The 23,051-nt window shown below is 42.9% G+C and overlaps 1 protein-coding gene across 1 annotated transcript; it reads right to left on the reverse strand.

The window, feature by feature from the left end:
• Nucleotides 1-32: 32 nt before the first annotated feature.
• Nucleotides 33-11,941, reverse strand: PRSS54 (serine protease 54). The gene is given in 6 exon segments (XM_059999288.1): nucleotides 33-578; nucleotides 3,946-4,077; nucleotides 4,670-4,928; nucleotides 9,321-9,492; nucleotides 11,853-11,901; nucleotides 11,903-11,941. Coding segments are annotated over 6 exon segments (1,194 nt in total). The 5' UTR covers nucleotides 11,939-11,941.
• Between the last annotated feature and the right edge of the window lie 11,110 nt (nucleotides 11,942-23,051).

Here is a 23,051-nt window from a genome sequence, read left to right on the forward strand (position 1 = left end):
TGAGCTTACTCTTCCATTTGGAAGGTTAGCTCCTAGACTAAGATACCATTACCAAAGAAAACAAGCACAAAGAAAAATAAGATAATTTCTTGGGGCTGATGTAACCTGTTCTGGCCCAATAGAGACCCGCCCTCCCCAACCTCCCCACCGTTGTCATCATAGTACGTGGGTTGGATGACCACCTCAGACTTGTCTGACTCCCTCAGACCCTTTTCCCTAAAGTCTAGACTCACTGGAGTGCCATTTGCCATTTGTGACCATGAATGCATGGTGGCCCTTTTTTGTCCTTGGAAGTGTGGTTGGGACTGTCCAACCTGGCTCAGCCCAGCATGTTTTTTCTGTGTCACAGCATCACATGATGAGTGGCTGGGGAAAGGAATCAGGTTTTTCCAGTGGTGGAAGGAAGACAGGGGAGGGCTGGTCTTCTTGGTCTTGGATGTGATCCAGTTGCTGTAGTCTTCCACCTTGATGTACAGGAACAGGCCAGGGCATTTCTCACCACCTTGAGACAGGATTCCTCTCAGCACCCACAGATTCAATTCCTTCAGCTCACACATCATTGGGTTTCCTGGGTCCCCCTGTGACAAAGGACAGAAAGCTTCAGGTCTTAGAAAAACTTGTTTTCTTTTTTAATATGTCCCTGTGCAATTTACTATCTTCTAGAAAAGTTTTACACTGGTTCTCACTGGAAATGGGGTAAGTTATAGGATAATATTTCCAATCTAGGCCACCTCCACCACAAATTCCAACAAGATGACCTTTCCTTTCATTATACAAATTATCTGTAGGCTCCTGCAGTTTGCCTGTAGCTTCCTGGATCCCATTTCATTTTCTTGCCCCTTTCCAGTACTTTGAATAAATCCTCCCTCTCTTTTGGTTTCTCACTCCTCAAATGTTATTTTGTTCCTTTCTGGCCTGGAATGCTCCCGTTTTTCCTTCTCTTCCCTATTTTGTTTCCATCCTTCGTTTAAGCTGCTTGTACCTACCCACAGTCCTGCTAGGGTCAGTCAGACTTGCAGGAAGCACATGCTGCCGGGCTGGGTTCACAGCTTTTCCAACCTGGCAGCTGCCTGCCAGTGCACCTCTCAGGAGCAGTCCTCTGGGCCCCGGGAGTTCTGCCACACAGACCTTATCTCCCTTCAGGTGAGTGGGTAGAAGCCCAGCACACTTGGCTGGACATGTGACCCTAACAGGTTAGCTAATTCTCTGAGCTAAAGTGGGGACACGGTTAGTGCCCGTAACACCGGCAGAGCTCCCGGCACAGTGCCTGACATACGGGATGCACTCAGTTAACAATTAGCTGCTATTACCCTGCTGTGCAGAAAAGGCCATCATTTTTAATGTGAAAAACTGAGAAATGTGGGAAAAGCAACAGGACAGCTACTAGGTATAATTTACCTTACCTGTCCTCCACCCTACCCCCCGCCCCCAGGCCTCCTCTTAAAGGAATACCTGCCCCCCAGCACCAGCCTGTGGTCCATCTTGATCCAAGAGGGAGTTTATCATCAAAGGCTGGCCAGCCACCTTTGACCTATGTGACCTGCCAGGCGAGACAGGCTGGGTGATCACAGTTTGCTCTCACTGTGTGGACTGAGGCACGGAGGGAGGGGGCTTGCAGCTGACAATGGGAAACAATCTGAACAGACTCAACAGTGAGAATTCAACAGGCAAAACAGTGGTCACCTCAGCCCCTGCCCATTCCCAGGCCTGGATGTTGGAGCTTTCTTGGGTTCCTACACACATGCAGCCTCTTTCACTAAACCCTCCTTTTTCTGAGGAGGCCACACCAGAACAGAAATGCAGGCAAATGGGAGAAGCAAAGAACACTTCTGCAAGCAGGGCCATGGGAGGCATGCTCTGCAAGGCTGCCATAATGCCCAGGTTGTCCCACAGCTGCACACACACGAGGATGACATTCCAGACTTCGCTCTGTGCTTCTCATTAGATGGAAGGGGGTACTTGAGTGTGGAACTCTTTGATTTTTTCAGTTTCTCACATTCTACTGTTTGCATCCCATGCTGCCAAACAGCAGAGGGCGGAGATTTCATCCCTGAGCTCTGGCTGGTCCTCCTAGGACTGGTGAACTGGCTCTCATCTGCCCCTCATTGTGTCTTCCTGGGGCCCAGAGGCTCTCTGGCCAAGGATGGAGTGGTCTCCCCGCCGTTCACCAGTCCCACTCCCAATTTGCTTTAACTGTGCTTTTACAGCTTGAGGAAGAAAAAGAATGCCATTCAGGATGAATAGTTTTGACAAATGACTGTGCGGTCAACATCCCTGGCTATTGTGTGGTTTTGCAAGTTGCTGTTCCACTCGGGTGTAGAATAAGCTGCTGTTTCTATTCCCCGTGACGTGTAAGGCCGAGACTTCTGAAGCTCAAGCAACGGAGACAAAAAGCACCAGGCGCTCCAGCCCCACCTCATCTCCCAGGGGAGCGACCCCCTTTCATTGCGTGATCCTCAACCTTGACATCCAGCAAAAGCCCTAACAGTTGTGGGAACAAAGGAGGGGTGAGTTCAGAGCTATTCTACTTTTGCTGGGTTTCTGAGGACCCGTTAGGGCAGACACTGAACCTGGGTAACTTATTCTACATGTGAGAAGTGTGGCTTTGAGGACCTCTGGACACTAGAACACATTTCCTAGGAAGGATCCTAGGTAGACAAGGCAACTTTTTTTTTTTTTTTGCAAGCACAATTCTCTTAAAAAACAAAGGACTGTCTACAGGTGTGCTACAGTTAAAAACCAATCTGACCTTTGTGGGTGGTTTAAAGAGGTGATCATTTAGAGGGTAAGCAGCTTACCATATTCCAGTGAATTTAAGATGCTCTTAAAAGTTAGCATCTTTGAAATGGGATGTGTCTTTTAATCAGTAGATTCCAGAGTTTCAGTGGCAGCGTTTTTACTTTCTCAGTGTTACATAAAATAATGGTGCATTCTGCACCTGACAGCATCCTGGATTTGATGAAGTGTGGTACTAGGTTGATGGAGTGGCTGATGGCAGGATTTTGTTAAGTAGCTACGTCTTCTACTGTATTTTAACACATTCTCTAATTTAAGAAGCTTCTACAATCCTCCGCCTGGAAGAGAGCCCAGGACAATGTAGGCACTTGATAAATGTTGAGCCAACTTTAGAAGGGCAAACTTATTTCCTGATGAAAGGCAGTCCCTCATGCTTTTGCAATAAAATGACTTTGAGAAAGAATTGTCCGCACATATGTATTTTTTCCTTTTTCTCTAAAAAACTTTCCCTAGATCCTCTGGAAAAAAAATTTCCCCATCAGGGAATCCTGAAGGTTACTTCGAGAAAAGTGGTTGATCAGTGTCTTGGACAATTTTAGAGTAGAGGAGGGAAACTCTGCCTGGAAATCTGGCAGACCTGAGTTCTCGCCTTTAAGATTTATTAACTCTGTGGCCCTGGTAAGCCACACTTTTTCCAGATACAGATATGAGGGGGCCTGGACAGGTGTTTGTGAATTCTGCACAGTTTCCTGAGGCAGTAGGACAGCCACACCTGGACAGCCCACATTCAGCTAGAGGGCAGGGCTTCTTACAGGGAAAAAGAAACCCAGTAATTGATGAACAATAGCATCAGGCTGGGTTCCAAAGAAGCCGAATACAGCGAGCCCACGCTGTAGGCGTGCTCAGCGTATATCTGCACGTGTGGTTTGGACTCACTCTTTCAAACTTTTAGCTAATGAAAAAACATGTGACTTAGCCATGCTTTGTCATGTCACACTGAAAACAGTGACTGGTTAATCCATTCGGCAGATTGTTATTGAGCACTTGCTACCTGCCAAGTGCTGTTCGCCCTGGAGACGTCCATGAATCCCAGGTGACAGTCCCTGCCCTCACGGAGCTCACAATCCAGCGAGGGGGAGTCCTGAGGCTCCCCATGAAGTGACCACTGCTTACTCTCAGCCTGTAGCTTCTGTTCCACCACGTTCTTACCAAGCAGACGGCATCAGTTTCCATCTCTATGTGATTGCCACATCCTGTTTTCTCGATTTTGTTTAAGGGACACAAGTCGATGTCCTTCACGGAGATTTTCCTCAGGATACTCATTGTCATGTGATTTCCTGTCTGGACAACAGAGAGCCCGAGAATTATTCACAAGAAGACGTCCCCCAAGTCAACGCAACTACAACTCACATATCCAGATGGGAGTGAGTAGGAAATGTTCTGGTAAACCCCCTTTTCCTCACAGAAATCCGAACCTGTGTCTCAGTTTTTACTGAAAACTACCTTTGCTTTGAACTTGAATGTGAAAATAGGCAGAGAAAATGTTCACATCTACATCTACAGAGAATGAATGCATTTCCTTGTTTGTTTCCCAAAAATAAAAGAAAACAAGGATGGCTCATACAAGAGGACTGTCAGCTCTGGTTCAGGGAATAATGTCCCCTGGCCCTTCGGTAACCTTGCACTCATTTCAGGCTGCTTGCTGCCCAAGTACTTCCAATTTTGGTGTAGGAATAGAAGAAAAAGGACCAGACGTAAGAATGGCCTCAAGAGGGCAAGCGCTGGGAATCTTGACGGATTAACTGAGGGTTCCAGCCCAACTCTAGAACCTCAGGCCACCTGAGTTACTGAGCTAAGCCCTAGAATGGTTCATCCCAGTCACCCCCACTGCTAGCACACACACAGCCTCCTCTAGGAGAAGAAAGGCATTAACTGCAGATGTGGGATTCCATCCTGCCACCCAGCAGTTCTGCAAGGCTGGTAGCATATGCAACTTTCTGCCGAGGAAGCAGATGGGCTGGACCAGGTTGTTGAACTGCATCGCCGTGTCTGTCTTCAGGAGGGCTATGTTATTTTCCATTGTTTTATTATCAAAGTCCTCATGGACGATGATGGTGTTCACTGGATATTCTTTGTGAGCGATCAGTTTTGCATCCATCTTAGCTATACCAACTATAGCAACAGCGTCCTTCCTGGAGAGAGAGCAAGGTAATCTTGAGAAGCCAAGAAAGTTTTCCAGAAATAAGACTTGTGTCTACAGTGTGGAAGTGTACTCCGTATCCTAGGGAAAACTCAATACAGAATGCTCAACACTGAGACATACCCTTGTCAGCTCCCAGCCGGAAACAGATGGCACACTCAAATAAGGTAAACTGAGGAAAGTTTAATAAAGGGACTCTTTACAAAGGTCTCGCAGGACGTAGGGAAATCACAGAGACTAGTGCAGTATGCTGGGTTCCGGGTGGCATATGCAGCCTTCTGCTGAGGTAACAACAGGGTGTTGGTGGGAGGGAGTGGTCAGACAGAGCCATGGGGAGTGGGTCCCTTGGCTGGAGGAGGCATCCAGTCTGCAGTACCTGTCAGGGGAATACCTGACCTCACTTCCTTCCTCCCTCTGATCTCTTCCCAGTGCTCCCTTTGGCCAAACCCAACTGGAGCCCAGAAGGCAAGAGCGCCCATTGGTGTAACCCACACAGGTCAGCCTCCTGGCACCCAGCAGAATGGAAAAGAGTAGAGAGTGGGTCTGGAGGGGCAAATGGGAGAGATCCAGCATGGCTAGTAAAGTTGCTGGACTTCAGTGACAAAGAAGGAATCCTTGGGCATCCACACAAAACAGATTAAGTCATCTTAAGTTTGTCCTCTGATTTATTGTCTAAGCTGGGGGACTTGTGGGAGTGAAAGGGGGTGCTAACAATAGGATAACAGGTGTAAACCAGGCCTCTCCCGGGGAATACTGGGATGTGTGATCTCCCACCTACAGAGGAAAAAATCAGAATGGCTTCAGACTTCTCCACAGCAAGATTTAATACCAGAAGCTGAGGTGCGGTGGGGGTGAGAATGCCTGTTAAGTCTTCAAACGGAAGCAGGGCAGCACAACATTTCTGAATATGTAAAACTCGAGGAAATATGGTTCTTGGGAGCCCTTTAAGAAACTACTTGGAGGGACTTCCCTGGCAGTCCAGTAGTTAGGACTCTGCACTTCCACTGCAGGGGGCACACGTTCAATTCCTGGTCAGGGAACTAAGATCCCACATGCTGTGCAACGTGGCCAAAAAAAAAAAAAACTACTTGAAGACAAATTTTAACCAATTCTAGTGTTGAATGGAAAAAATCCAGCAAAGTGATGGTCAGTAAGTGTGGAATTCGTTATAATATGGGTCTAAAATTAAAACAAAAGAGAAACTTTTAAAGTTATAGATAGGAGTAGTGATGTAAACCAGCGGAGGTAGGTATATACACCAATTTTCTCATCTTTTATGGAAGTCTAAACTATAATTTATTTATAGCTAATATATGAAATAACAGGGGTGTACAAATATATATATATATATGAATCAAGGTAAACATTAAAGTACATAAATAAGCTATTAAAATTGTGTGGTCATGAAGAATGAGGGAAGAAGTGAAAAGACAGGAATTCTGGCATCAGCCACAGTAGAATCTATAGAGGACTATCCAGAGAGAAACAAGATTTGTGTGTCTTCCATGAAATTATAATTCTAAGATGACCAGGAGAACACAACTTCAAACTTTCCAAATTTGTCAGAAGAGACATACAAAACAAAGCCATATAATGAAGAGAAAAACAGCAAGCAATAAAAACAGAAGAGTCCAAAATAAAAACAAAAAGCAGGAGCTTCATTCTGAACACCAGAGCAGAAGAGCATGCAACAAGACAAAGAAAGGCCTTTCATGATGATAAGGAATTCAGTCTGCAGTGAAGAGTTCACTTATAAATATCTGCAGCAAGTGATACAATGTTCATGAATTAAATTCCAGGAAATAGGAGGAGGAAAAGCCAGAAATTTGTAATTCACCTCAGTCAGCCTAGGATAGATCAAGTAGACTCCCTGCCCTAATTTTATATATTAAATTGTACTCCAAGGACAGAAAATGAGCTCTTTAATTTACCTGTGGAAAATATTCATACAGACCACATAGTAGACCCCAAAGATAACATCAGCAAATTCCTTAATAGATCACCATGCAGTCTAACTCAAACTTAAATCATGTTAAAATACAAAACAAAACACCCTATTACCTGGATATTTTTAAATGGTCTTTAATAAAACCCAGAGTCAGAGAGGAAATCAAAACCAAAACAGCAGACCAGATAGAAAATAGCAATAATGAAAACACTACATAGACAACGGAACCTCTCTGGAGGGCTGGTTGGCAACAGCTATCAAGATTTAGTCCAGTTTTTCCACTCTTAGGTTATTCGTGCAACAGTATACTTCCATGTATGTGAAATAATGTGTGTCCAAGTATATCTACTGCAGCATTTTTTGCTACTAGTGAAAGATTGGAAACAACCCAAATTTCCATTATTAGAGGACCGTGTAGTTATGGTACATCCGTATGGGATACTGGGCAGCTAACTGATGCATATAATGAGGTAACTTTCTATGTATCGATAAGAAAGGATCACCCAACATTCATGACAGAGTGAAAAAAGCTAAGAGTGGAATAATGTATATGGTGTGTTACTGATTGTGTTGGTGGGTGTTATGGATTGAATTGTGTCCCCCCATATTCATAGGTGAAGCCCTAACCCCCAGTGTGAATGTGTTGGGAGATAGGGCCTTAAAGGAGGTAATTAAGGTTAAATGAGTCCATAGGGTGGGGCCCTAATCCAACAGGACTGGTGTCCTTATAAGAAGAAGAGACAGCAAGAATGTGTGCACACAGAGGAAAGGCCATAGGAGAACACAAGGAGAAGGTGGCCGTCCACACGCCAAGGAGTGTCCTTGGGAGAAACCAACCCTGCTGACACCTTGATCTTGGACTTCCAGGCCTCTGGAACGGTAAGAAATAAATTTCTATTGTCTAAGCCACCCTGTCTGTAGTATTTCATTGTGGCAGCCCCAGCAGATTAATACAGGGGAGAAAGAAAATTCTCTCTCTGTCAATAGATATGAGTCAATATAGATAGACCTATAGGTATGTAGATATCCATGAGTGCATGGAGTGTTTCAGGAAGAACACCCAAGAAACTGGTGACAGAAATGGCTCAAGGGAGGGAAATGATGACTGAAGGGCAGGGAAGGGGAGGAGCTGATTTTCATTATACACCCTTTGATTCCTCATGAACATCACAGTATTACATGTATTTTCATTTAAATACATGTATTTTTAATTAAAAAATACAAATCATATGTTAAAAAATTCAGCAATTGTACAATATCTCATCAAGGGTTTACACTATAATGTATTTGGCCAGTTATAGTAATTATATTCTCTCTCCCCACACTCTATATGTGTATATATAATGTATAAATAGTATATAATATATAGTATATATACTATGAATTATATAATATACTGTATATTTATAAATTATAATATAGTATGTATACTATATTATGTACTGTATAATATATACTATATATAGTATATATCACATACAATATATATCTATATAATATATTGAATAGATGGATCTATATGTAATTGTATATAGAAGTTATATACTGTGTATCATATATAATATATTATAAACTATAAAATAGTAACTATATCATAATTTACTTATCCATGATAATCAGACATTACACTTCCAGTGTTTTGTGTGTAATTAATCATCCTATGAACAACTTGTGCATAAAACTTTTCCAGTGGTTGAAATTATTTCCTTAATGTTGATACCCAAAAGTGAAATCATTGGGTCAGAAAGTGAGACGTTTTATCAAAAAAAGTTATTCCTTTAATAGCATGTATAGGCTTTTTTTCTTTTTCTGGTTTAAGAAAATGCCCATTTACTGTAAACAATTTGGAGAATACAGAGAAGTTCAAAGAAGAAAACAAATCACATGCATTCTGAGCACCCAGAGATGGGCGCTCTTCAGGTGTTTGCGGATTTCCTTCAAGTCTTTTCTCTACGTGCATGTGTTTGTGGCAGTCACATTGTTAAGGCCTGAGGTAAGTGTGTTAAGGTAAGGGCTCCTATCAATTCAGTTCAACAAGATAAGCAATAGGAACCTCTAGTAGCAAGAGTCAGTGCCTCTCCAATAAAGATGTTTTAAAAAAATTTTTTTTAAAGTGTCTAAAAATAAAAGTCAGTGCCTTTGTGATTGTAATAAAATGGGAACAAATATCCTTCCTGTAGAAGATGGAGAAACAATCGTTTCACTTTGCAGTTGTGCAGCTGGCAGTCCTCACAGCAGAGGAGACACAGACTGCGCCAACCTTGGCAACTGGTGACTTCAGGAGCCCCAAACTCACAGTGAGCACTGCGCTGGTAAAAAGCCCTGTTGCCCTGTCACTGGGCATCCACCTTCCAGGCCTCCCCAAGCTGAGCAGGAAACAGAGCCCCCCCACTCCGCCTCGGTGGGCTGTGTAGACTCCAAAGGAGGGGTACTGGCCTGTTTTGAAAGGCGGATGCGATGCTGAGGATCCAGAACTCACTGAGGATGCTGCCGAAAGCCAGGTGGGTGTACTGGACATCCTGCAGCGACACCACCCATGGGAACTCCTCGTCTTCGACCAAACCCTCCTCGGAAGTTTCCACGGTGTTGCTTTTCTGGATGCCGCAAGCTGCAGGGGGTTGTGCAGGGGCCTCACTGCTGGGGCAAAGAGCTGGAGGCCTGGGGCTGCCGCCACCGCACCAGACCCCAGGACCCGCTCGCACTTCCGCTGGTTCCCCACTTTTTCTGGCTCTCTGTCCTGGTCACCACTAACTCTACCACCCACATTTATTTTCCTAGTGGGTCTTCTTCCCCATAAAAGGCCCTTGGTGGGTCTCCCTCCCTAGTCCATGTGCCCTGTCCCGATGAGTCCCCGTGCCTGGCCTCCTTAGTGGACCAGGGGTGCCCATCTCATCCTCGCCTATGCAGAGTGGAGTATAGGGATTCTCAAGCTGACTGAACATTTCATCCGCCTGCTGCCCGGCCCCTCCCAGACCCCTGGAGATGAGGCCTGGGCATTAATGTTTTCCAAAAGCTCCCCAGGGTATATTCGAATGTGTACTTGGGGTTGAGAACCACTAGTGTTTCAGGAAGTCCCTGGACACAGTGTCCCAAGTGCAGTTGGCCCCTATGTGTTGAGACCTGGGGAGAGCCACTCCTCTGTCTGGGCCTCAGTTTCCTTTTATGAGAGGTGGGGTAACACACGCCTCTCACAAGAGGAGAGTTGTGTCCCCATGACTGATAATGCTAACCCCAGGGGACAATTCCATCTTTTCCCCATGTAAACCACTGCTCTGGTAGCCACTGCATGAGTACCCAGTGCTTTTTTCCTAAATCGGTGGCCCTGGGTTCTGTGTGTCACATGGTGGGTAGCACCAGCTGAAAAAGTCAGGTCATTGGTGGCTTCTTTTTCAGCCATTCATCCAACCGCACACGCAGCCCTGCTGAATTAGGGGCTGGGCTGGCAGGGAAGGATTTCGGGATCCTGTCCCCGCCCCAGGGGAGGTCACAGTGCACAAGGGAGACAGACACATTGGAGAGTGGTAGCATTCAGAGAGACTTGTGACACAAGGGACAGTGCCCGGAGTATACAGAGGAGGGGGCATGGATTCTGCCCAGAACATGAAGTCTGGGAGGGCTTCCCCCAGGAGGTGACCTCTGAGGTGAACATCAATGACAGAGAGTTTCCAAACCATGACGCTGAAGTTGACTGAACATTCAGTATGGTCATTAAAAGACCACAGCAGACCTCCATTCTAGGGCGTCATGTGATCAAACATCTCTATGAGTTGACACTTGGAGTCTTTGCTGAAACAGTGACAAGAGCTGGTTGTTAGCAAGATGATGTCTGTAAGGTCACCAAGTGCTTCAGGATCACCAGAGACAAGAATTCCGTTTTTTTTCCACAGGACATTGGCAATCTGTAGTGAACGAGGCACTAAGCAACTCTTCCTAACGCACGAAGAACCTACAGGTTTGTGATGACTTTTGCTTTTTCAAAGCTCTAGCTGGCTGATTCATTCGTCCTTATAAAACTCTTGAACAGCCAGGATATAATGAGGAAATCTGCCTCAGAGATGAAATGGTTGCCCTGGGTCCCTTGCCTGAGGCTTTTTAAGAGAGGAGAGAGGCCCTGTCTGTGTTTTGTCTCCTTGGGCTGCAAGGAGACGGAGGAGGCCTGGAAGGTGGGACGGTCCTCTTGGTGTGTGTATGTGTGTGTATGCGTGCACGGGAAGCCTCTCCTGTCCCCCATCTAACTCCAGGAAGACAGGAGAGAGCCAGCTGGGGTGGCAGAAGGTGGGGCAGAGCCTGCTTTAGTCAGGTGCCCCACTCCGTCTCCCCTTTCCAGGCCGGAATTTTAGTCCTGGGCAACCTGGGGGTCGGGGAGGGGACTGCAGCTGCCACTTCTGCCAACTGAGGCCAGGCAGCCTCTCAGACACCTCCCTATTCCCGGGCCGGGCCCTGCAACTGGGGGTCAGTTTAGAGGTAACAATAAGGTTTAAGGATAAAGGGTTTCATCGGAACAATACTGAAGTAGAAACACAGGGAAGGCCCGGTTGCCAAGTGCATAAGGCGCACCTCGGGCCCCCACCCCGGCTCAGGAAGGATGTCTGCCACCTGACGGAGCGCAGGGAACATGCCTCCGGAAGAGCAGGGCAGGGCTGTGAGTGGGGAGGCAGGCCTCACGCCAACCCGCTCTGCGCAGGGACCTCTCCATAGCCTAAGGCTTGTCTCCCTAACCGTACTCTCACCAAGGACTAGGCCTGACATCAGGCTGCTGAAGCCGCAGTTTCCTACATCCACGCCACACGTCCCACTCTGTCCCTGGTTCCCACCACCAACGCAAGCTGCCCAGAGCAAAATGCCATGAATCACCTACCCCCTGAGTCCCTCTCTGGACATTAAGTACCATTTTCTCTTCCGGGATGATTCCCCCTGCCATGTCACACAATCAGCTAAAGTTGGGAAGGAAGAGAGAAGCACACTCACTGGCAGAAGCATGGGAGACGTAGAACAGCACCAAGAGCGTCCGTCTCATCACTTCCATCCCCAGAGAGAGCCGCAGCAGACACCATGGGCAGCTGTGAACACAGAACAGCCAAACGCATGGGCTTTTCCTCTCCTCCCCAAGGTGGTGATTTTCCCCCAGCGTCAGAGTCCCTGCCTCTATTCCTTTCCACTGACAAAACTTCCAAGACATGGGAAACATCCCTATTTTTTGGGTCCGTGCCGTAAAGAGGCAGGAGCCAGCTGCCCAGCCCCGCTCTTCAGCCGGCGACGCGTAAGACGGCCCAGCAAGAGAAGGTGGCCATGCCGGTCAGTTTTCTCCACAATCCGCAATCCAGGGCCTCCGGCTTTCCCACAGAGCTGGGTCTCAGAAAAGGGTCATCTTTCTTTTTTCTTTCTTTTTTTTTTTTTTTGCGGTACGCGGGCCTCTCACTGCCGCGGCCTCTCCCGTTGCAGAGCACAGGCTCCGGACGCGCAGGCTCACCGGCCATGGCTCACGGGCCCAGCCGCTCCGCGGCATGTGGGATCCTCCCGGACCGGGGCACGAACCCATGTCCCCTGCATTGGCAGGCAGACTCTCAACCACTGCGCCACCAGGGAAGCCCAGGGTCATCTTTTGACGCGTGGAATTCAACCCTAGCCTTAACTCTGTAGCTGTAAAATGCTGCTGACAGCAAAAAGCAGGTGTTCCGTGAAAGCCTACCCTGATTTTGCCCCTCCTACTAAACTCTACTGGAATTTCTTCTAATTGGTGACAGCTCATCCTTTTACATAGTAACTGCCCCAGCATGTCACTCAGTTCATTCACACAATCACCCCGTGAGGTGGACACTATCATCATTCCCATTTTACAGATTCAGAAACTGATACTCAGAGACATTGAGAATCCCACCCAAGGTCACGCAGCTGCCAAGTGGTGGAGCTGGAATTCAAAGCCCAGGCGTGCTCCTCCATCAGCCCCACCACCAGGCCTACCCTCACCTCAGACAATGCACAAGAGCCCAAGGAACCCGTGCATGCCGTCCTCAGTCACCATGTTCTGCTCATGACACCAAGTGTTTCTTGTCGTCAGAATGGTTCTCAGAGTTCTTCCGTGAACTGCTCCTGCTAAAGGAGAAATGAACTCACCCTGACCTTACACCGCAGAGCTCAACAGAGGGATTCCTGCTACCACATTGGGAAGAATGTTCCATTGTGGCATCATAGTTACCATGGTGTCACCAAGCAAACGTCTGGACATGGGGACGCAGGAGGAGCCGGGATGAAAAGCCTGCCTGTTTCCTAAACTTGGCAGGGCTATTCTGGAAGCCGGCCTCTCCCCAAGTCTGGCTGAGATGGCATCCCTTTCGCTGGATCACAGAGTCCGGTCCAGTCGTGGCTGTGGTCTGTCTGCCTCCTCAGAACCTGCCCTGTGTCTACATGAGTCTGTCTGACTGGATGGAGGAAGCCCACGACTTGGGTGGGTTTGGTTTTTCCAATACCTGACAACATTTCTTACACTCCCTCTGTGGTTTCCTGGAGGCTCAGCCCAGTTTTCTTTAGCTCCCACGGCTTGTGGGTCCACGTGGAGCTACCAGAAGGGCCCTGCCAGACCACCGGGCCAGATGGATCTGCACTCTGGCCGCTACGAACAGCTCTGGCTTCAGCACAAATGCCAGGACTTTAGGAAAGTGTCGAGAACGTTGTGGTGAGATGTAACTCCATGGAACCAGAGGGCTCGCAGGCTGCTGGCGCAGGTGCGTAGATGGCACTCATTGGACAGACAGATGAATGGCTGATGGGGAAAGGATGGCTGGATAGAGAGCGAAGCCTGACTAGAGAGGAGCCACTATCTCCTTCCCCTCACGGTTTCCCTGACACCCATCCCATGTGTGCCTCGCCAGCCTCTATCACCTCCAGCACCGAGCAGGGCTTAGCTTCTGCTGGGAGAATGGAATCGGTAAGATTTTTGGCAGTGGGAGAGGTGGGAGCTGTTGATACTTCAGTATGCTCCACATTGCAGGTCTCAGAGAGCTTTCACATTTTCTCATTCAGGATTCACAATCACCGTGCCAGGATGAGGGAATTACCCAAGTTTCCAGATGGAAACAGAGTGCCTCAGGGTGGGAAAGTCACTTCCCTAAAGCCGAACACCTGGAAAACGTGGGCAGGATTCCAACCCAGATCCTTCCAACTCCAGGGTCAACGATCTCCAAGTCTGCATTTCTCAGCCTGGACCACGTGCTACCTTTATAGGGGACGGAAGTAGCAACAGTGATTGGGGCAAAGTCAAAGTTTGCTCTGTAAGAATGGAGATGCTGAGGTTAGTGCCCAAGACCCTGACTCTCTCCAGATTCCTCTTTAAATTTCTTCACGAAAAGAGGTCATGCGCAAACCACCAGAAACACTCTGTCTCCTCACAGGAAGGATCTAGCATAACCCACGATAAGAAAGGCTCAGAATCCTGCAGGGGCCCAGCAGACCTTATAGACAGTGGGCCTCAAATTTTCATCCTCTCTGGGCCACTTATTACAGACTGCCAACTTTAGGTAAATTAAAAAAAAATTCATCACAACGTTTTAAATAATTCTTTAAGGTTAATAATAATAAAATTTATATTTTATATCTTTGAAAGGAAATTCATTTTCCATCTTACACCAAGGGCTCCATATCCAGGACAGTGACAGCATGAAACATATGTCGTTTTTCAACCTGTCACTTTCTATTTTCACTCTTTATTTACATTAAGTTAGAAAATCCTAACTCTCAGAGGACGTCTGAAATCGCAGCATGTTCTGGGGGCTCCATCAGATATTCAGTTCAGTGTATTCAGATTGAACGTGGACTCTAAAATCACGGAGAGAGTTTTTTCACTGATGACTGTTCTCTGATGCTCAGGGGCCTGCCCACCATGCTCAAAACCTGGGGAGTTGAAATTGTCTTCTGGAAAGTTGAAAGTTTGATTCTGAGAGATAATGATGGTCGGATTTCTAGTCCGCTTGGTTTCTTTTCCCTCTGGAAAATATTTCTTCATGTCCCATTGCAGCTTTGGAAAATGTTTTTTCAACATGCCAATAAGAGCTTTACCACACTTCAGAAATCTCTTGTGAAATTAACAGGACAAAAAATATCAAGCATTTCTTCATTTATGTACCACCTATTTTCCAAGCATTGCTTCCTACTCATCCCTGGTTTGTTGAATTGTTAAGCAAAATATCTACTCACCCAAATATGTCATAGTCATTGCTCACCTGCTTGGGGTGACTTTTCTACTATACTGAGACAACATCCTACAAAGTCTCTTGAACAGGAATTGTGTCACTAGCTCATGCTGCCTTCTTTTTGAGTTATTTTTCATTAATGTCGCTCACTGAAGGCTTCCCAATCATGGTATGATGTCTGCTATGAAGAGCATAACTTTGAATCAGGCTTTTGCCATTTAGATATCTTTTCTGCTTAGGAAAAAAAAAAAAAGCAAGAATTTTAAATTCAAGAAGCATTATAATGCCCTCATTCCAGAAAAAAAAAATCTATAACTTATATACCAAAGAGGTCATTGTGCTTGTTTGAAAATGACAAAAATATTTTAATGGTGTCATGCCATGATTTGGAAATTTTATTTTCAGATATCTGTATTGGATTTGCAAGTTTTTCATGAAAGAGATCATCCATAGAATGTTTTAAATCTTCCTAGAAAGGTTTAAAATAGAATATCAGGTTTACCATGTCCTTAACCCCTAAATAAAGAACTTGTATGCAAGACTTTTTCAATTCTTATCAAAATGAAACACATTTCATTAGCCACTGGCCCCTGAAAATCAAATTACCCAATCAACAATCTTTGAAACAGGCTGATAATGAACATTTGTACCACATGTAGCTGTGTCAGTGTAAATTTCCCTAATGAAAACCTTCCATTTTAAGTCATTTAATTTAAAAGGAACATTTAACAGATATATTTCTTTAAGTCAAACTTACCACACAACACAAGAGCTAGGACATTACCATTATCTTGTATTTGCCCTCTCTCTCATTCTCTTGCTCTTTGTTTTATAATAAGTTTATCCATGTGTATATATGCTTAAACTATATATTGAGTACATGGGCAAGAGTTTCTCTAGGCTGTGTATACTGGACGTAGGGTTGCTAGGTCAAAGGATATGTTAGGATATACCTGTTTTTAGAAGACAATGCTAGACTGTTTTCCAGGGTGGTTGTACCAATTTATACTCATACAAGCAGTGTATATGGGTCCCTGCTGATCCATGTCCTTTCCAACAGTTGCCACCGTCAGCCTTAATTTTTGGTCAATCCAATAGGTATAAATAATATCTCATTGCTAATTTGCACTTCCCTAACTATAATGTTGAGGATACTTTCCCACATGTTTATTACCTCTACAAGTTAATGCTTATGTCTTCTGCCCTTTTTTTTCTGTTGGGCTGCCTTCTGTTGGGTTCTTATTGCTATGTAAGAATTCTTAAAACATTTTGAATATTGTTCACTGTAGGTATGGTGAATATCTTCTACCAGTTGTGGCCTTTGTTTTCACTTTTGATTTCTTTATGGTGTTTTGAAAAAACAGAGGTCTCAATTTTAGTTTTAATAAAGTCAAATGTATGAACATTTACAGCTAGGGCTCTTTTGTCTTGTTTAAGAAACCCTTCCGTAGGTCAACATCAGAGATCTATTCTACTATATCATCTTCTCAAATCTTTCGAGTTTTGTTCTTCACACGTAAGTCCTCAGTCTGTCTGGAACTTTTTTGTGCATGGTATAGATTCACTTTTTCTCACGTGGATACTCAGTTGTGCCAGCATTATTTCTCCACAGGTCTCCAATGTGACCTCAGACATATATCAGCGTTTCATTTGTGCCTGGGTCTGTTTCTGAGCTCTCTCTTTTGTTGCACTGGTCGTTTTGTCTATATCCCTGTGTCAATTCCACACAATTTTATTATAGTATTATAGTATTGAAATATTATAGGGAATTCCCTGGCGGTTCAGTGGTTGGGACTCTGAGCTCTCACTGCCGAGGACCTGGGTTCGATCACTGGTCAGGGAACTAAGATCCTGCAAGCCTCGCGGCGTGGCCAAAAAATATATATTATATATTTTTGTACAAAGCTATACATATAGCTTTGTACAAGCCCTATATCTAGTAAGGCAAGTGCTCTCACCTAATTCTTTTCCTTTAGGAATGCCCTGACTATTCTTGGCTTTTTTTTTTTCTTGACTCTAATGCTGGCACAACTGAGTATCCACGTGAGAAAAAGTGAATCTATACCATGCACAAAAAAATTCCAGACAGACTGAGGACTTACGTGTGAAGGACAAAACTTGTAAGATTTGAGAAGATGATATAGTAGAACAGATCTCTGATGCTGACCTACAGAAGGGTTTCTTAAACAAGACAAAGAGCCCTAACTGTAAATGTTCAAATGCACTTTTTAGAATCAACTTGGCAACTTCCACACACACAAAAAAAGCAAAAACGAAAACAAAAAACACCTTCTAAGATTTGGATTAGAATTGCATTCCATCAGTAGATCAATCTGTGGCTAATATAACATCTTTACAATATTGAGTCTTCTTATCCATGAGCACAATGTATCACTCAATCTAATTAGATCTCCTTTAAGATTTTTAGGCACAGTTTTATGATTTTCTGCAAAAAGGTCTTGCACATCTTTTGATAGAATTTATTCCTAGGTATCTTACACTTTTTGGTTGCAATTAAATGATGTCTTCTTTTATTATTCTTTTTAACCATTTCCCTCTAAACCATCACTATTTCTAATAATTTACCTTTAGATTCTTTCGGATTTTCCATGTAAAGAATTATATCACCTGCAAATAATGACAGTTTTGTTTCTCCCTTTACAGTTGTTATGCCTTTCATTTCTTGTCTTACAGCCTAAGACCTCCAGTACAAAACTGAATAGAATCAGTAATAGCAGGCATCCTTGTCTTGGTCAAAGGGAAGGTTTCTAACACTTCCTCATTTAGAATAATATATGATAATAGATCGTTAAATAGATTTACTTAATTAGGTTAAGGAGCTCCCCTTTTATTTCTAGGTTTTGTTTTGTTTTAATCAAAATCTGGGATTGAATTTTGTCATAATTTTTTGGTGTCAGTTAAGATAATCATATGGTTTTTCTTCTTGAATTGGTTAGTGTGATTAATAAAGCATACAGAATTTCTCAAATTAAGCCACTCTTGAATTTCAAGGATTAATGTTATCTTTTTATACACTACTATTTGCCAATGTTTAATATAGGACTTTTGGCATCTGTGTTTGAGAGTTAGATTGGCTTATAATTTTCCTTTCTTGTTGTTGTATCAGTTTTAAGGCCCTGTGGAATTAGTTGGGAGATAGAAATGGTCTGTTCTCTGAAATTTTGCAGAACTCGTTTGAAAACTACCTCGGTCTGGTGTTTGCAGGGAAATTTTTAAAGCTGATTAATTTTTTTAGTGCTCCTAGGACTATACATCTTGACGTGCTTTGGTAAGTTATGTTTTTCTAGGAACTTTTCCATTTTGTTAGTTTTCAAATTATTGGCATAAGGACTATAGTACTCACTGTCTTTTAAAATCTCTATTGTAAAAGTTAACATTCTTTTTTCATTCCTAATATTGTTTATTCATGCCTCTGTCTATTCTTTATCAGTCTCTCCAGAGTTCCAGTTTACCTGTGTTTTCAGACTAAATTTTTGTCTTTGTTGATCTCTCTGTCTTTTGTTTTTGGATTTTTTTTAGGTTTTTTTTTTTTTTGGTATCTTTGTTTTTTAGCTTATTGCTAACATCTTTTTTTAGTACTAGCACTGGTTTATTACTTTGTATCTTTGTTTTCTAGCTTATTATTCTCTACCCTTAGACTTATTATTTGTTTTCTTCTACCTTCTTTAGGTTTATTTTGTTTTCTTTTTCTAAAATTTCAGGCTGGACATTCAGCTCATGAATTTTTTGCCCTCTTCTCTAAAATAAGCACTTAAGACTTCATGTTTCCCTTTAAGTTCTACTTTCTTAGCATTTCTTAAGTTTAAAGTTTTGATACCTTGTGCTTTCCTTATCATTCATCTCTAAGTATTTTTACATTGCCATTATGATTCTTTTTTGACTCTTGAACTACTTAGAAATGTGGGGGTTTTTTGGGGTTTTTTAAAATGTATTTTATTTATATATTTTTGGCTGTGTTGGATCTTCGTTGCCGCTGTGGGCTTTCTCTAGTTGCAGTGAGCGGGGGCTACTCCTTGTTGCGGTGCATGGACTTCTCATTGTGGTGGCTTCTCTTGTTGCTAGAGCATGGGCTCTAGGTGCGCGGGCTTCAGTAGTTGTGGCTCGCGGGCTCTAGAGCATGGGATCTAGAGCGCAGGCTCAGTAGCTGTGGCGCACAGGCTCAGTTGCTCCGCAGCATGTGGGATCTTCCCGGACCAGGGCTCGAACCTGTGTCCCCTGCATTGGAAGGCAGATTCTTAACCACTGCACCACCAGGGAAACCCAAGTGTGTTTTTAAATTTCCAAATTTAAAAAATTTTTTAAAAATTAAAAATTTAAATTTTTAATAAAATTTATAAAAATATAATTTTATAAAAAATTAAAATTTTTATAATAATTTAAAAATTAAAAATTTCTAGTTTTATTTAACTTTTACTATCTACTTCTAACCCAATTGGTTGGAGAATATCTGTGTAATAACAATTCTTCAAAATCTCTGAGGCTTGCTCTGTGGCCTAGTATATAGTAAGAAACTTTTTAACTGTTCCATGTTTGTTTGAGGAAAATGTGAACTATCTATACCCATCAATTCACCTTCAGCTTGTTGACTGTTCTCTTCAAATCCTTGTATCTCTGATTTTCTGTCTGCTTGACCTATCAATAATTAAGAAAGGTGCCTCCTGTTATGGTGACTTTATCAATTTCTTCCTATAGTTATAGCAGTTTTTGCTTTATACGTTTTGAGGCTATTTATTAGATATACACATTTAGAATTTTCATATTTTCCTGGTGAACTGAACTACAGTTCTCTATCATTATTCTCTGTAGCTATAGTCTGTAAAGTTGCGGTAAACACTGAATTAATGAATATTGAACTATTGCTCTTAGGGGAAATATAAGGCTAGGTTCCTGCGAACCTCTCCTTATAACATTTTCATCAACTAATCAATACGTAATCTTGTTTTATGTGTGCTTCTGTCTAAAGGCACCTTATTTAATATATATTGTTTATTCATTAACATTGAACTTGTGGCCACATTGAACTTGTGGCCAACAGCACTATAACTCATGCCTGAATGAAGCTTATCTAATCCATGCATTTTCTCAATAAGGCACACCACAGCCTTCTTGCACAGAGGAACACTAGACACCAGCATATGCTTGGGGACCATTTTAAATAGCAAAATCACCAACAAAAAGCGCAAAAATACAAAAACCACGGCACTAAATAGACAACAAAAAGGATACTTGTTTACAGTATGAGCTAAAACAGGAGGGCAGAGCATGACCTTGTTCAACCTCAGCTGGGAAGTGTGTGTTGAGTGACTCAAATTTTTTGTCACTCTGTGCCTGCCTGAAAATGACTGCAAAGCGCTGCAAGTATTTATTTTAGGGTTAAAATAAAGATCAATGAGTAGGTACATTTGCAAATATAGAATTCATGAATAATACGTTTGACTATATTTATGATCTCTATCGCTAATAATACCTTTAATCTTAAAGTTTATTTTATCTGACATGAGTATAACTGCCTGCTTTTTATCTGTTGATGTTTCTTTTTCCATGCTTTTACTTTTTTACTTTCAAACTTTCTGTAACCTTATGCTTCAGATATATCCCTTATAAATAGTGCATTGTTGGAATTTTTTAAAAAAGGAATCCAATCTGTCAATCTCTATCTTTTTTTTTTTATGCGGTACGCGGGCCTCACTGTTGTGGCCTCTCCAGAGCACAGGCTCTGGACACGCAGGCCCAGTGGCCATGGCTCACAGGCCCAGCCGCTCTGTGGCATGTGGGATCCTCCCGGACCGGGGCACGAGCCTGTGTCCTCTGCATCGGCAGGCGGACTCCCAACCACTGCGCCACCAGGGAAGCCCCAATCTCTATCTTTTTAACTGGCATGTATACTCCTTTTATATTGATTGGGATTATTGATATATTTGGAATTTTTTTACTATCTTCTATCTTCATTTTTTAAAAAATTTTTTTGTTCTGCTTTTTCTGTGCTTTCCCCCCTTCTTTCTTGCCTTTTTGGCTTATGTTTTGTTTTGTCTATTCCACATTTCCTTGCTACTGGTTTGAAATTTTTACACTCTATTTCTATTCTTGTAGAGGGTACCACTCAAGTTACCTCACCATGCACATTTACCTTCATCACCTCTGACAATTTTTATATTAGCTCCCCCATGATAATACTACCACCTTAAAATGCTTCCATTTTAATCTCCCCCTTATGATTTACATGCTATTCTCATTCTATATTTTAGTTTTTGCTTTAACCCATACATTATACTTTTTAAATTATTATGATTATGATTGTGATTTTATTCAATGATTGTTTGCATTTAAGTAATATTTATTATATTATTTGCTCACTATTCCTTTTTCTATCTTAGACTTTATATCTACATCTTGTATCTCTTCCCCAAAGAACATCTTTTAGAAGTTTCTTTAGTACAGATTTCTTAATGACAAAAATTTACCAGGTTTTGCTGGTCTGTAAATGTCTCTTAATGCGCATTTCAGGAAAACATCTGTTTTCTTGAAAAACAGTTTTGGTGGCACACAATTCTAGGTTGAGAGTCATTTCCCTCGATCCTCAGAAGGTGTTTTTTCCCTGTTTTCTAGATTCCATTGCTTTGAGAAGGGTCCCCTCAACCTAATTGTTGTTTCTTTATAAATTATCTGTCCTTTCTCTCTGGCCCTTTTTAAGACCTTCTTGTTTTGAGTGTACTATGCTTTCACTGAGGTGAGTTGAAGCATGAATTTCTTTTTATTTATGCTTTTTGACATATGTTGTACTTCCTGACTTTGTGTTTTTATGTTTTCTTATAGATTCTGGAATGAGCTCAGCTATTATCTTTTCAAATATTGCCTCTTCTTCAGACTCTCTGTTCTTTACTTCTGGGACTCCAAACAGACATATGTTAGACTTTCTTATTCTGTGCTTCACATCTCTTATTATCACTTTGTTTATATTTGTATCTTTTGGTCACTGTGCTGCATTCTGGGTGACTACTGTGGATACACATCCTAGTTACTAATTCCCTCTTCACCTGTGTCTAATTTACTATTCAGCCATCCTCTTGAGGTTTTTGCAGTTCAACAAAGAAACATTTTTATTTTTTGAATACCCATTTTTTTAAACATCTTTATTGGAGTATAATTGCTTTACAGTGGTGTGTTAGTTTCTGCTTTATAACAAAGGGAATCAGTTATACATATACATATGTTCCCATATCTCTTCCCTCTTGCGTCTCCCTCCCTCCCACCCTCCCTATCCCACCCCTCCAGGCTGTCACAAAGCACTGAGCTGATCTCCCTGTGCTATGTGGCTGCTTCCCACTAGCTATCTATTTTACGTTTGGTAGTGTATATATGTCCATGCCACTCTCTCACTTTGTCACAGCTTACCCTTCCCCCTCCCCTTATCCTCAAGTTCATTCTCTAGTAGGTCTGTATCTTTATTCCCATCTTACCCCTAGGTTCTTCATGACCTTTTTTTTTTCTTAGATTCCATATATGTGTTTGCATATGGTATTTGTTTTTCTCTTTCTGACTTACTTCACTCTGTATGACAGACTCTAGGTCCATCCACCTCACTACAAATAACTCAGTTTCATTTCCTTTTATGGCTGAGTAATATTCCATTGTATATATGTGCCACATCTTCTTTATCCGTTCATCAGTTGATGGACCCTTAGGCTGCTTCCATGTCCTGGCTATTGTAAATAGAGCAGCAATGAACATTTTGATACATGACTCTTTTTGAATTATGGTTTTCTTAGGGCATATGCCCAGCAGTGGGATTGCTGGGTCATATGGTAGCTCTATTTTTAGTTTTTTAAGGAACCTCCATACTGTTCTCCATAGTGGCTGTATCAATTTGCATTCCCACCAACAGTGCAAGATGGTTCCCTTTTCTCCACACCCTCTCCAGCATTTATTGTTTGTAGGTTTTTTGATGATGGCCATTCTGACT

The sequence above is a fragment of the Delphinus delphis genome, chromosome 20 (genome assembly GCF_949987515.2).
Source record: "Delphinus delphis chromosome 20, mDelDel1.2, whole genome shotgun sequence".
NCBI classification, from domain to species: domain Eukaryota; kingdom Metazoa; phylum Chordata; class Mammalia; order Artiodactyla; family Delphinidae; genus Delphinus; species Delphinus delphis.